This window comes from Lithobates pipiens, unplaced genomic scaffold, assembly GCF_037356315.1.
Source record: "Lithobates pipiens isolate NorthernLeopardFrog02 unplaced genomic scaffold, aLitPip1_a1.2 Scaffold_8, whole genome shotgun sequence".
Taxonomy (NCBI): Eukaryota; Metazoa; Chordata; class Amphibia; order Anura; family Ranidae; genus Lithobates; species Lithobates pipiens.
In genome coordinates this window covers 121143771-121158291 of record NW_027507903.1, presented here as the reverse complement: position 1 = coordinate 121158291, position 14521 = coordinate 121143771, and the positions used below count along the sequence as shown (strand labels likewise).

Below are 14521 nucleotides of genomic sequence, written 5' to 3'. Positions count from 1 at the left end.
TGATGGGCACTGATTCGGCTGCACTGATGCTTGTCAAGAATAAATTGCAGAAAAGCAACAAGTAAATAAGTAGAGATGCAGATGAACTTGTTTTTGATTCCCATGAATATTTCCATCTAGATCGCAAATGTATCTTTATTGGATCTTAAGTGGATGTTGTTTTACTAATATCTCTGTGGCTGGGCATGCAAAGTATTTTAGAACAATGGAATCATGCTTGGCAATCTCTAGAATTAGATTTGAAAATATCAGAAAATATGTCAGTTTTTGTACTGCATGGTTATTAATGACGTGTTTCACTCTTTTTCTTTTGTTTCTTTTAGGATTGTACTTTCTTCACACGGAAAGAGATACTTCGGTAAGTGAAACATTAGTCAAAAGCAACAAAGAAAAAAAAACAGAAATTCTACCAGAAATGATAAGCCTTAGGCCGCGTACACACGCGCGGACTGTTTGCCCAACCTTGTTCGTCAAACAGTTTCGGCAAACAGTCCGCTCAAAATTTGCATGAGCGGACTTGCCCACACACGAGCGGACTGTTTGACGAACAAGGTTGGGCAAACAGTTCGCTCAACTTTTGAAATGAACGGACTCGCCCACGTAAGGAGGAGGCAAATCCGCCCATTTCGAGCGCGTGTACAGGTAGGCGGGGCCCGCGAAGGAGACGTCGCGGGCTCCGCCGCCTGGAATGGGCTTAAAGGGGAACCCCAACGCCGAAAAAAATCGGCGTGGGGGTTCCCCCCAAGTCCACACCAGACCCTTGTCCGAGCACGCTACCCGGCCGGCCAGGAAAGGGGGGCGAGCGAGCGCGCCCCCCCTCCTGAGCCGTACCAGGCCGCGTGCCCTCAACATGGGGGGTGCCTTGGGGAAGGGGGGGCCGCGCGGCCCCCCCACCCCAAAGCACCTTGTCCCCATGTTGATGAGGACAAGGGCCTCTTCCCGACAACCCTGGCCGTTGGTTGTCGGGGTCTGCGGGCGGGGGGCTTATCGGAATCCGGGAGCCCCCTTTAAGAAGGGGGCCCCCGGATACCGGCCCCCCACCCTATGTGAATGAGTATGGGGTACAATGTACCCCTACCCATTCACCTGTGAAATAAAGTACATAAAAAAACACAACACATGGAAAAAGTATTTTATTGCACAGCTCCGGGGGTCTTCCGTCTTCGGGGGTCTTCTCGCCGGACTCCTCCGCTATGTGTGTGTAGCTCTTTTACTAGCGGAGGAGTCCGGCTTTCTTCCTCCCCGCCGCCGGCCTCTTCTCCCGACTTCGGGGGTCTTGTCCCCCTCTTCGGTTCTTCTGCCGGGCCACCGCGCCTGGTCCGGTGGCCCGGTCTTCTGTCGCCGTCTTCTGTTCTTCTGTCGCCGCCTTCGGTTCTTCTGCCGGGCCACCGCGCCTTCTTGTAGCTCTTTTACAGGCGGTGGCCCGGTCTTCTGTCGTCGCCGCCGCCGCCGCCGCCTTCCGTTCTTGTTCTTGTTCTTCTTCTTCTCCTGGAGATGTTGACTCGACGAGCTCTCCGGCCGGAATGCCAGGGACACGCTCCGCTGCCACTTATATAGTGACAATGGGGCGGTGTCACATGGTATATGTCACATGGGTTGGTCACATGGTGACCCCGCCCCCTTACGATGTCATAGTCCCCATGTGACATCAACCCATGTGACCAACCCATGTGACATATACCATGTGACACCGCCCCATTGTCACTATATAAGTGGCAGCGGAGCGTGTCCCTGGCATTCCGGCCGGAGAGCTCGTCGAGTCAACATCTCCAGGAGAAGAAGAAGAAGAAGAACAAGAAGAAGAACAAGAACGGAAGGCGGCGGCGGCGGCGGCGACGACAGAAGACCGGGCCACCGCCTGTAAAAGAGCTACAAGAAGGCGCGGTGGCCCGGCAGAAGAACCGAAGGCGGCGACAGAAGAACGGAAGACGGCGACAGAAGACCGGGCCACCGGACCAGGCGCGGTGGCCCGGCAGAAGAACCGAAGAGGGGGACAAGACCCCCGAAGTCGGGAGAAGAGGCCGGCGGCGGGGTGGAAGAAAGCCGGACTCCTCCGCTAGTAAAAGAGCTACACACACATAGCGGAGGAGTCCGGCGAGAAGACCCCCGAAGACGGAAGACCCCCGGAGCTGTGCAATAAAATACTTTTTCCATGTGTTGTGTTTTTTTTTGTACTTTATTTCACAGGTGAATGGGTAGGGGTACATTGTACCCCATACTCATTCACATAGGGTGGGGGGCCGGTATCCGGGGGCCCCCTTCTTAAAGGGGGCTCCCGGATTCCGATAAGCCCCCCGCCCGCAGACCCCGACAACCAACGGCCAGGGTTGTCGGGAAGAGGCCCTTGTCCTCATCAACATGGGGACAAGGTGCTTTGGGGTGGGGGGGCCGCGCGGGCCCCCCTTCCCCAAGGCACCCCCCATGTTGAGGGCACGCGGCCTGGTACGGCTCAGGAGGGGGGGTGCGCTCGCTCGCCCCCCTTTCCTGGCCGGCCGGGTAGCGTGCTCGGACAAGGGTCTGGTGTGGACTTGGGGGGAACCCCCACGCCGATTCTTTTCGGCGTTGGGGTTCCCCTTTAAGCCCATTCCAGGCGGCGGAGCCCGCGACGTCTACTTCGCGGGCCCCGCCTACCTGTACACGCGCTCGAAATGGGCGGACTTTCCGAGCGGGAACAGTCCGCTCATTTCGAAAGTACAGCGGACAGGCCCACACACGGGCGGACTGTTCGCTCAAACACAGTTTCAGCGGACAGTTTTTCGGAATTTCCGAAAGACTTTGTCCGTCCAACTGTCCGCTGAAACTGTCCGCTGAAAGCCCACACACGAGCGGACTGTCCGCCCAAACACTGTTCAGCGGACAAGGTTGGGCGAACAGTCCGCCCGTGTGTACGCGGCCTTACATAAAAAAAAACAAATCATGTATGTGTCCTGAAAATCAAATGTACCTCCAGATACGGTCATCTTCCTGTATTTCTGGTTGAGTTTATCTGTGTTTAGACTTCAAAAATGGCATGTAAGGTAATGTGTGCTTGCTTTTAATTACGTGCATACATTCCCATCCACCTTTGTCTCTGTAGTCAATAAGACATATGGCTACTGAATAATTCTGTCTTTTTTCTCTCTCTTGTATTGCATGGGCTGTCACTAGATGTAAATGAATTTGTACAGATCGGTTATTTTCAGAAACATTGTAGTAGGGCTGTCTGCATTAGGTGGATGGCGGTGCATTCATATATTTTGTACTAGGCCTAAAGTCTTGGTCTGTTACTGGCTGCCCAATGTTAGAATTCCTGGCCTATAGTGTAGTCTAGGGTTTTCTAAAAGCTCTTGTTAATCATAGCTGTGGTAGAGGCATCTATTTAATTATATTTGTTCTGGGCTAATAGCAAAGTATGACGTGATCACTCAAGACCAAGGTCCTTTAGACTTCCACTGTGCTCCTCACATTTAGTTTAACTTTTTCACCTGACTTTATGGCTATGCCCTGCCATTATTCAAATCCATTTAGACAGTATCAGTGGTCACTGAGGGCACACATCTGGCTAATAAAGGTAAAAAGAAGCATCTCATGTGCCTGCCCTTAGGCAGGACTTTTATTTATTTTATACCCACAATTGACCCCTATATTCTATACCCACAGTTGATCCATAGGAAGGCGGAAAACCCCAGCAAAGCATGATCCAATTTGTTACAGCAGGGGAAAAATTCCTTCCTGATCCCCTGAGAGGCAATTGGATATTCCCTGGGTCAACTTTACCTATAAATGTTAGTATCCAGTTATATTCAGGGGCAGACTGACAACTCATGGGGCCCCCGGGCAATAGGAGATTATGGGGCCCCCGGGCAATCGGAGATTATGGGGTCACACAGTATACACAAACACACACACACACACACAGTATACAGTCACACAGTTTACACATACATGTACACACAGTATACACAGATTTGTTTATATTGGCTGAGAAGGTACTGGAGAGGTGGGACAGCTATAATCGCTGGATTTTTAGACCAAAAGGATGTTGGTAATGGACATTTCAGAGGCAGATGTAAAAAAAAACACAGATTTTTACATACTGTCCCTGGTTTTACTGAGGCTGGCAACCCCGATCGAGCCCCCTAGTGGCCTGTACATTTAGGAAAGATACGAGGCCTTTTTTAAAGTCTAGTGAGCTGGACAGAACCAGCTCTGGAGTAAGTCTATTCCACATTTTCTCTTTCTCTTTCCATATTTGAGGATAAAATCTCTTTTCCTCTAGATGTAAAGAGTGCCCCCTTGTCCTCTGTGATAACCTTTAACTCAATAACGCAACACCATGTTCACTGTATGGACCCCTTATGTTATTGTACATGTTGATTCTCCCTTAACCACTTGCTCACCAGCCGCTGCAGTTTTACTACGGCAGAATGGCATGGCTGGGGGAAAGATGTTATGTTACGCCGTTTTGCCCTGTGGCCACTAGGGGCGTGCGTCCGCTGCTCTTCCCCCAAGCCATTGCGAGTGCTCAGCAGGCACAATGACTGCCGGTCTCCCGCGATCGCTCGTGACACAGCGAGAACCGGAAACTGTGTGTGTAAACACACAGATCCCGGGTTCTCTGAGGGGAGAAGAGACAGATCGTCTGTTCATACAAAGTATGGACAGCGATCTGTCGTCTCCCCTAGACAGTCCCATCCCCCCTTCATTTAGAACACACACTAGGGGACACATTTAACCCCTTGATTGCCCCCTAGTGTTAACCCCTTCCCTGTCAGTAACATTTTTACAGTAATCAGTGCATTTTTATAGCACTGATCGCTGTATAAATGCCAATGGTCCCAAAAATGTGTCAAAAGTGTGTGATTTGTTCGCCATAATGTCGCAGTCCTGATAAAAATTGCAGATCGCCGCCATTACTAGTAAAAAAAAAAATAATAATAATAAAAATGCTATAAATCTATCCCCTATTTTGTAGACGCTATAAATTTTGCGCAAACCAATCCAATATACGCTTATTGCGATTTTTCTTTTACCAAAAATATGTAGAAGAATACATATCAGCCTAAGCTGAGAAAAAATTAGCTTTTAAAAAAAAAAAAATTTGGGATATATTATTGCAAAAAAGTACAAAATATTTTAGTTTTTTTTTAAATTGTCGCTTTTATTTATAGCGCAAAAAATTTAAAGCGCAGAGATGATCAAATACCACCAAAATAAAGCTCTATTTGTAGGAAAAAAGGAACTTCAATTTTGTTTGGGTGCAGCGTCACATGACCACGCAATTGTCAGTTAAATCGCCACAGTGCTGAATCGCAAAAAATGGCCTGCTCAATCAGCAGCCAGATCTTCCGGGGGGCTGAAGTGGTTAATCTCCTCTTCTCAAGAGAATACATTCAGTTCCTCTAATCTTTCCTCATAGTTGAACTCCTCCATGCATCTTATCCATTTGGTTGCCCTTCTCTGCACTTTCTCCAGTTCCCTGATATCCGTTTTAAGAACTAGTGCCCAAAACTGAACTGCATATTCCAGATGAGGTCTTACTAATGATTTGTACAGGAGAAAAATTATATCTCTTTCTGGAGTCCATAGTCTACCAAAGCCTTCAGATCCTTCTCCACTATGGATTCCCCCAGTTGTACGCCCCCTACTATGAATGATGCATGCATATTCTTAGCCCCCAAGTGCATAACTTTACATTTATCAACATTAAACCTCATTTGCCACAGAGTTGCCCATTAAACTGTGCATTGAGGTCGGCGTGTGTGTGTGTGTGTGTGTGTATATGTATGTATATATATATATATATATATATATATATATATATATATATATATATATATATATATATCATCTCACAAAAGTGAGTGCACCCTTCACATTTTTGTAAATATTTTATTATATCTTTTCATGTGACAACACTGAAGAAATTACACTTTGCTACAATGTAAAGTAGAGAGTGTACAGCTTGTATAACAGTGTACATTTGCTGTCCCCTCAAAATAACTCAACACACAGCCATTAATGTCTAAAGTGCTGGCAACAAAAGTGAGTACACCCCTAAGTCAGAATGTCCAAATTGGGCACAAAGTGTTAATATTTTGTGTGGCCACCATTATTTTCCAGCACTGCCTTAACCCTCTTAGGCATGGAGTTCACCAGAGCTTCACAGGTTGCCACCGGAGTCCTCTTACACTCCTTCATGATGACATCATGGCGCTAGTGGATGTTAGAGACCTTGCGCTCCTCCACCTTCCGTTTGAGGATGTCCCACAGATGGTCAATAGGGTTAAAGTCTGGAGACATGCTTGGCTAGACCATCTCCTTTACCCTCAGTTTCTTTAGCATTATTATGTTGGAATACTGCCCCACGGCCCAGTCTCCAAAGGGAGGGGACCATGCTCTGCCACAGTATGTCACAGTACATGTTGACATTCATGGTTCCCTCAATGAGCTGTAGCTCCCCAGTGCCAGCGGTACTCATGCAGCCTGAGACCTTGACACTTTCAGCACCATGCTTGACTGCAGGCAAGACACACTAACTTTGTACTCCTCACCTGGTTGCCGCCACACACGCTTGGCACCATCTGAACCAAATACGTTTATCTTGGTCTCATCAGACCACAGGACATGGTTCCAGTAATCCATGTGCTTAGTCTGCTTGTCTTAAGCAAACTGTTTGCGGGCTTTCCTGAGCATCATCTTTAGAAGAAGCTTCTTTCTATGACAACAGCCATGCAGATCAATTTGATGCATTGTGCGGCATATGGTCTGAGCACTGACAGGCTAACCTCCCACCCCTTCAACCTCTGCAGCAATGCTGGCAGCACTCATACGTCTATTTCCAAAAGACAGCCTCTGGATATGATGCTGAGCACATGCACTCAACCTCTTGTGGTCGACCATGGCGAGACCTCTTCTGATTGGAACCTGTCCTGTTAAATTGCTGTATGGTCTTGGCCACCGTGCTGCAGCTCAGTTTCAGGGTCTTGGCAATATTCTTATAACTTAGGCCATCTTTAGGTAGAGCAACATTTTCCAGATCCTCAGAGAGTTCTTTGCCATGAGGTGCCATGTTGAACTTCCAGTGACCAGTATGAGAGAGTGAGAGTGATAACACCAAATTTAACACACCTGCTCCCCATTCAACCCTTAGACCTTGTAATTCTGAGTCACATGACACTGGGGAGGGAAAATGGCTAATTGGGCCCAATTTGGACATTTTCAGTTAGGAGTATACTAACTTTTGTTGCAGCAGTTTAGACATTAGGGGCTGTGTGAGTTATTGAGTTATTTTGAGTTATTTTGAGGGGACAGCAAATTTACACTGTTATACAAGCTGTACATTGTAGCAATGTGTCATTTCTTCAGTGTTGTCGCATGAAAAGATATAATAAAATATTTACAAAAATGTGAGGGGTGTACTCACGTTTATGAGATACTGTATATATACAGAGGGGCACAACTTCAGTATGAATAGTGGTAGTCAGCAATTGATGAACTCTACTTAATGCAGGAACATGTCAGCAACTAGTTGCAAAAATATCCTGGGGGGGGGGGGGGGGGGGGGATTTAATAAAGCTGCTGCTCCACTTTTCTGGTGTAAAATCCCTCTTGTTAATGTATTGAGCAGAATTTATGAAGCATTTATGAATTCCAGGGCTTGTGTCCTAGCTCACGATATTGTATTCTAAAGAATTCCTTGAGTGACAGGAAGGAATAAGCGTGGCAGATTGTGTTGTACAGTACAGTATAGATCAAGAAATCTTCATTTTGAAAAATGAAGGCCCCAGAATATGGCAGGTACCATTCCAACAGTTCAGGACGTCAGGAATGGATGTGTTAAAGTGAAGTGACATATATGGGGCACTTGCCCATACATTATCATGTTTTGGAACAGAATCCTACAACTATTCACTGACTTAGTGGATGATATATTCCTGAACCATACGTGTGCCCAGGCACACCCTAATCTTCCCTGTGCTTTGTCTGTGTCTCAGACCTTTTGTTAGTTCCGACTGCCTGCAAAATGTCTGTCCTGTCCCTGTGTAACTCAGTCACCATCACTGGGGTCGGGTGCGGCCTGCAAAAACAGCTGTGCTGCGAGTGGGAGGTGATCAAGCAGGGAACTAGGACCACAGCTGCGGAGTAACCCAGCCGCATTTGCTGATGCAACTTCTATAGTTCCAGCTGCAGGTCCCGCAGGCACCTCAGGCTCCACTAGTCCACATCTGCACTCCGCCCCCCCCCCCCCCCCCTCCGGCCTCTCTCTCTCCCTTAGAAGCAGTGGACTAGTGGAGCCTGGAGAGTGGCAGACGAGTGGCTGCAGTCTGCTAGATCGAGGTGAGTTGGACAGTACTGAGCAGGGCACCTGGACAGGCAACGGGCAAATGATGCACCAAAAAAAAACCAATCCATATGAATCTTAACCTGCTTTTATATATATATATATATATATATATATATATATATATATATATATATATTTGCTTATATATATATATATATTTATATTGTGTAAAAAAAAAAAAAAAAATATATATATATATATATATATATATATATATATATACATACACTACATGTCTTTGGTATGAAAAAATAAATCCCAAGTGTATATTAGCCACCTCCCATATGCCCACAGCCCCAATATATGGGTTAACATTCCTTACGTTAACGTTCCGTATGTCAGCCCACATTGGAGCAGTGGTGGTCGGTGCTCAATTGTAGCAGCTGTGCCTATCAAACGCAGCCACTGTACCCATAAATTGCCCCCACTGTGCCATTCAACGCAGCTACTGTACCTATCAATTGCTAACAGTGTGCCCATCAATTGCTACCACTGTGCCCATCAATTGCTGCTAGTGTGCCCATCAATTGCTGACATTGTGCCCATCAATTGCTGACACTGCCCATCAATAAAAAATGTGCATTTATTATTTTTTGTTGCAGAAGCCTGGAAAGCATTGCACCAGTGATCAGCAAATCACTGATGCCATACAGGTCTCATGTACACTGTCGGTGTATCGGCTTACCCGTAAGGGTAAGCCGATACTCCCTGACAGCCTACCATTAAAGTTCATGTGCGTGTAAAGGCAGGCATCCAAATATTTTAATAATATAGTGTAATTATATATATACACGCATATGTGTTTGAGCTTTGGGGTGCACGCCCTAATGCATAAGGCTGCGCACGCCTATGAACTGAACCTACCCCAGCCTTCTGTGCTGTCTTTGTTGCCAGGCTCCTACAAACAGATCAAAAAAGTCTGATTAGACACTTTTTAAATGCGGCTTGTTCTGTTATTGCCAGGAGCTGGCATCAAAACGGCCCACCTACCTTGGCCACTTGGGCTTGTGAAATAAATCAGATCGAATATTTAGAAAGTATAATAGCTCTGAATGAGGATAAATTACACACACCTATCCCTATAACTTTCATACATTTACATCCTCTAGTCTACGGTTTGACCTTGTACATTCCTCTGGAATTCTCTCTGGAAGTGGGTTGCCTTCTTTTTGGTCCTTTCAATGCCTGAAGTCCCCCCCCCCCACACCCCATTTTTTTCCCCACCTCTCTCTCTTCTACATTCTACTTCTATACATACTCTCCTTCAGGATGTTGCTGAGTAGAGCCTGGGATGGGCTCTTTCTTTTTGATACCTTGCTGCTCTCTAGCACTCTCCGGCCATTTACTATGTTTTTGCAGGAAGGTGTTACTTTTTTTGTGTTATTGAATAGTATGTATTAATGCTCCTCATCTATGTTCTGATACCTACTTGTATTCTTTAGGTTATTGTTTGTACCGCTGTTATGTATTGCCCACATGTGTGGAAACAAATTGGAAGTGCTCTGTTTGCCTTGTCTGCACCCTTTGAGTTTCCCGTCATGTTTTGTTGACTGTTATATTTGCAAAAAATCAAATGAAACAGAATAAACCTATAAAAAGAGTGCAGTGGAAGAGTAAACAGAAGGGAGAAAGAATGATAGAGCAATAGGTGTGTGTGGTAGTCACAGCGAGGAAGAGATAACCCCAAATCACTCCAGTAAGTGCTCAATAAGAACAGTTTGTTCCACTAACTAAAGATACTAGAGTTTTGAAGTTCTCAGTGTCCATGTAAAAAATCCAAGAGGTCCATTTGGTTTGACTAGAATCATACCTGTTTTGTTGTTGGGCAGTTGGTTCTTTCACCTTCTTCATATGGCATAGTATGATGACTATCCATTCCCTAATTCTGGGCACTTTGGGCGCGTAGTAGTGATCTCTTGGCTGATGAAACTGATCCAGGGAACATCCAGGCAAAAAAATATAATCATGTATGGATTGATGTCATACATTTCCAAAACATGTAGGAACATTAGTGGCTATTGGTCATTTTTTTCTGACAAATGATAGTATCTTTTCAAGGACATGTTACAGAGACAGCTAGTGGTTGACAGAAGTTAATAGGCAGTAGTTTGTTGGTATTGACATCTTCCAGATGGGTGGCTAGTTAAGTGGACTTCAGACATGGGTTCTGTTGCGTAAGATATATAGCACTGTTTAGGTGAAACATAAAGAAATATGACTTGTGGTATTTGTCTCCAATACGTATAGCCTTCTAACAACAATGAATAATAATAAATCATTTCTAGTACTGGAGTTGCAATTACTAATCACTTTTCAGGATTTATCGGTAAGTAAGGGAATATTTAGTATTGTTCACTGTTTGATACTAAATGGAATACGTTGGGTTTTTGTGGTTTCTTACAGGTTACACGGGATTTTCTATGATCTGGCTCCCAATATTGTGCCTATGGATTATACAGATGATCCAGATGTCAAAGTGCCCATGCAACTTATTATTAATATGCCTGAGCTTATGGTGAGCAATGCAACAAAAGATCATATTCGCTACCATCAATGGAGCAAAAAGTTACAGTTTTAAATATACTGTGTAATTGTTAGGCCAATGATGTGTAGGTAGAAATTATAAGGTCATTTGCTTTATTAGAAAGTTGGGTATTTCACCTAAAATCATGAAGCCTTGCATTTCATACTCATAGGGAAAATTAGAACTACAGACTTTAATAAATATCTCATGATAAATAAATGTCAATGTAGAAACACATTGCATTTCACATTTTACTCTTAGTGCCAGTTCACACAGGGACGACTTGTCAGGCGACTTATCCGCCTGACAAGTCGCGCTCTGTTCTGTACTATGGAACCGTTCTAATAGGATTGACTCGAGACACTCCAACTTAGAAAAAGGTTCCTGTACTATTGTGGGACGACTTCATGGCGACCTGCGTTGTCTTCTATACAGAAGTTATTTTGCAAGCGCCGCTGAAGTCGTGTGCAGATCGCCTTACAAAGTCGCACTGCAAGTTGGGCTGCCCCTGTGTGCTTTTTTCATCAAAAGCATAAAGTAAATAGCATGACACATAATTATTGAACAAAAAAAAACAATTATTTTTTTCCAAAAATGCAGTCCCTCAAATGTATAAACAACGAGATGCTGTTCTTTGTGCAGTCTTCAAACATCGTTTATAATGATAAAAGTGCAGAAGGTCCCACCACCATTTACACTCTGCTTGCACCTTACTGTTTGGATCTATTTGGTTAAAAATAGGTCAGATGCGCATTCCACTTTAAGGGGTTTACTCCAAGGCACCACTGCTCTCCCACTGTCCTCTATGTTTCTTAGATAATAACTCTTCAACTCTCCAACTCCACACCAACCTTGAGGACTCAAGTATAGTGCATTCAAAGTATTGTACTGTAGGTGTCCCATTAAAGTGGTTGTAAAGCCACTATAGTATATTTATGCCATCCCCTCTGTTAAATAACGATATGTGTCCAAGTGTCTGTGGTATATAAAAAAGATGCCAATCTGTATCTTATATCAGAGCGTCTCCTGGCGCTCATGTGACTCCTCGCCTCTCTCCTCTCCCAGGCTGACAGCTACAGCAGGAGGGGCAGAGAATCCCCCGTTGACATCAGCCGGGGAGGAGGGGAGGAGAAAGCCAAGCAGTCACATGAGCGCTGGGAGACACTCTGATTTAAGGTAGAAATCTGCATCTTTTTTAGTACAAACACTAGGACGCATATCTTTATTTAACAGAAGGGATGGGATGAATATAATGTAGTTATTATTGCAACAAGAGGGGAGCAGAGCGGCACTGTCATGAGCTGACAGGCAGGGAAGGAGGGGGGAGAGATTACAGAGGAGGAGAGAGCAGACGATGGAGGAACGTAAACTGACCACGGTCTCAGGGCTCAGCAGCCACGATAAACCTTGGTCAGTTTACGAGGGGGAGAGCAGAACCAGGCTAGATCTGCCAGGTATTTTAGGTTATACAGGGGGGGCAAATTACACAGCACAGCACTGTGCCATGTAAAATGCTTTAAGGGAACCGGATCCATTTTTTTTTTAAGGGTAACAAACGCTTTAAGGCTCAGACTTCCAGCTCACATAAACCAGCATGGATTTAGCGTCACTTCCTGTGGGGCATACTGATGTCACTAGGCTCTGCCCTGTTGAACACTCATATGACATTTTGAAATCGTTTAAAACAGATTTAATAATAAGAATGCTATAATTTTTTTCCATAGTTATAGAGATGTCACAAATTTTTATGCACTTTAATGCATGAAACCTTACATACGTTGTTAATATTTGATTAATCATTGTGTTGCGCAACACTTTTTATATCTGACATATTAGCCACTTACTGAGCAGGACTTTTTCTGAAATGTGTTGCTTACAATATAAAAATAGCATTTTTCGCTAGACAATTACTTAGAATCCCAAAAAACAATTTTTTTTTAACAGAGACCCTAGAGAAAAAAATGGCGATCCTTGAACTTTTTTATGTCACACAATTTTTGCGCAGCAGTTTTTTAGGCGCAATTTTTTGTAAAAAAAATCCACTTTAATTAATTTTAAAAAAATACAATAATATATATCCTGATTTTTTTGTATAACAGGAAAGATGATTTGATGCCAAGTAAATAGATACCTAACATGTCATGCTTTAAATTTGCGCACACTCATTATGCCAGACTAAGCTTTTTTTTAAATATCCAGAGGCAAAGCTTTACAAAATTCTACAGGTTACCAGTTTAGAGTTACACAGGAAGTCTAGTGTTAGAATTATTTCTGTTGCTCAGATATTCACGGTGATACCTCACATGTGTGATGCAAACACAGTTTACATATGTGGACCTGGCCTACATATGTGTTCGCTACTGCACACAGGGACAGGGGCACTTAAATTTTTTTTATTATTATTACATTTTTTTTACTTTTACACTGTCTCTTTCAAAAAAAAAGTTTGATCACTTTTATGACAGCATGACAGGTCCTCTTTATAGAGAAATCTGGGGTTTAACAGACCCCAAATCTCTCCTCTAGCTTTAAAAGCAAAAGATAATTTTTTTTAATCTTTTGCTTAAAGATTAAAAAAAACATGTTTACATGGCTCAAGAACTGGAAGCGACGTCAACGTCACTCCATTCCTCCAAGCGCAAAGAGATGAGTGGTGGTCATCTTGCTATTACTAATCTCTATGCAAAAACGCAGCCGACACTGGATGGTCCCCATGCTCAGCCATCAGTAATGATAGCCTGGGAAGCGGCGGGAGGAGTGGGGTCACCTCTCCTGCCAATTATAAAAGTGATCCCGTGGCGATTCCGCTGCTGGGATCACTTTTATCGGAAAGCCGGCCTGCTAAGGAAAAGAAAAGATACCGGTGGGTTATGGCATCTAGCTGCAGCCATAACCCATGTATTTTATGTCAAACTAATGACTACTTTTAGGTGGTCAGCAAGTGGTTAGAGAATATATATATATCTGGATTTCCATCTGGTGGATATTATGCACATCATGGCATTTATGGAATCACTATCCCACTCTAAAAGGCCAGAGTTCAGGAGAGACCTTCCAACATTCTGAATAGCTTCATTCACCAGTGCAAAAGGACAGGGCGGCCATCACCCCCATAATCACATAGTCAATACCCCAAGGTACAGCAGATCCTTCTATGCCCCTGTACACACGGTCGGAGATTTCGACAACCAAATCCGTCGGATTTTGTCCGTCGGATTTTGTCCGTCGGATCTTGTCCGAAACTGTTGCATACACACGGTCGGACTAAGTTGTAGAAAAATCCGATCTTTCAGAACGTGATGACGTAATTTCGTTACGATGGGACTACGTTCAGGCTAGTAGCCAATAGCTTTGATGAAGGAATTTGATCTGAGCATGCGTGGCACTTGGTCCGATCAAAATTCTCTACACATGATCGGAGTATGTCCGATTGAACCAGTTGGTCCGAAAATATTTCCAACAAGTTGGAAAATTGGGTCCGACGGAATCAGTCCGATGCATACCACACACAGTCGGATTATCCGACAGCACGGTCCGATAGGACACATTCCGACGGATTCTCCGACCGTGTGTACAAGGGCTATGAGTTTCTTTGTATCTCTAGGGGAGTTGCTATGTTAACTGTAGCATATAGATAAGTGGACCTTTTTTTTCCAGGCATAAACAGGTTT

General features: G+C 44.4%; 1 protein-coding gene across 3 annotated transcripts in view; it reads left to right on the top strand.

The window, feature by feature from the left end:
* CIB2 (calcium and integrin binding family member 2) overlaps positions 1-14521 on the top strand; it is a 52557-nt gene that overhangs the window by 24050 nt on the left and 13986 nt on the right. For all 3 annotated transcript variants that reach the window (XM_077472690.1, XM_077472688.1, XM_077472689.1), the window contains 2 exons: positions 324-358; positions 10730-10841. In XM_077472690.1, the coding sequence (XP_077328816.1) occupies positions 324-358; positions 10730-10841 (147 nt within the window). The remainder of the gene's footprint in view (positions 1-323; positions 359-10729; positions 10842-14521) is intronic.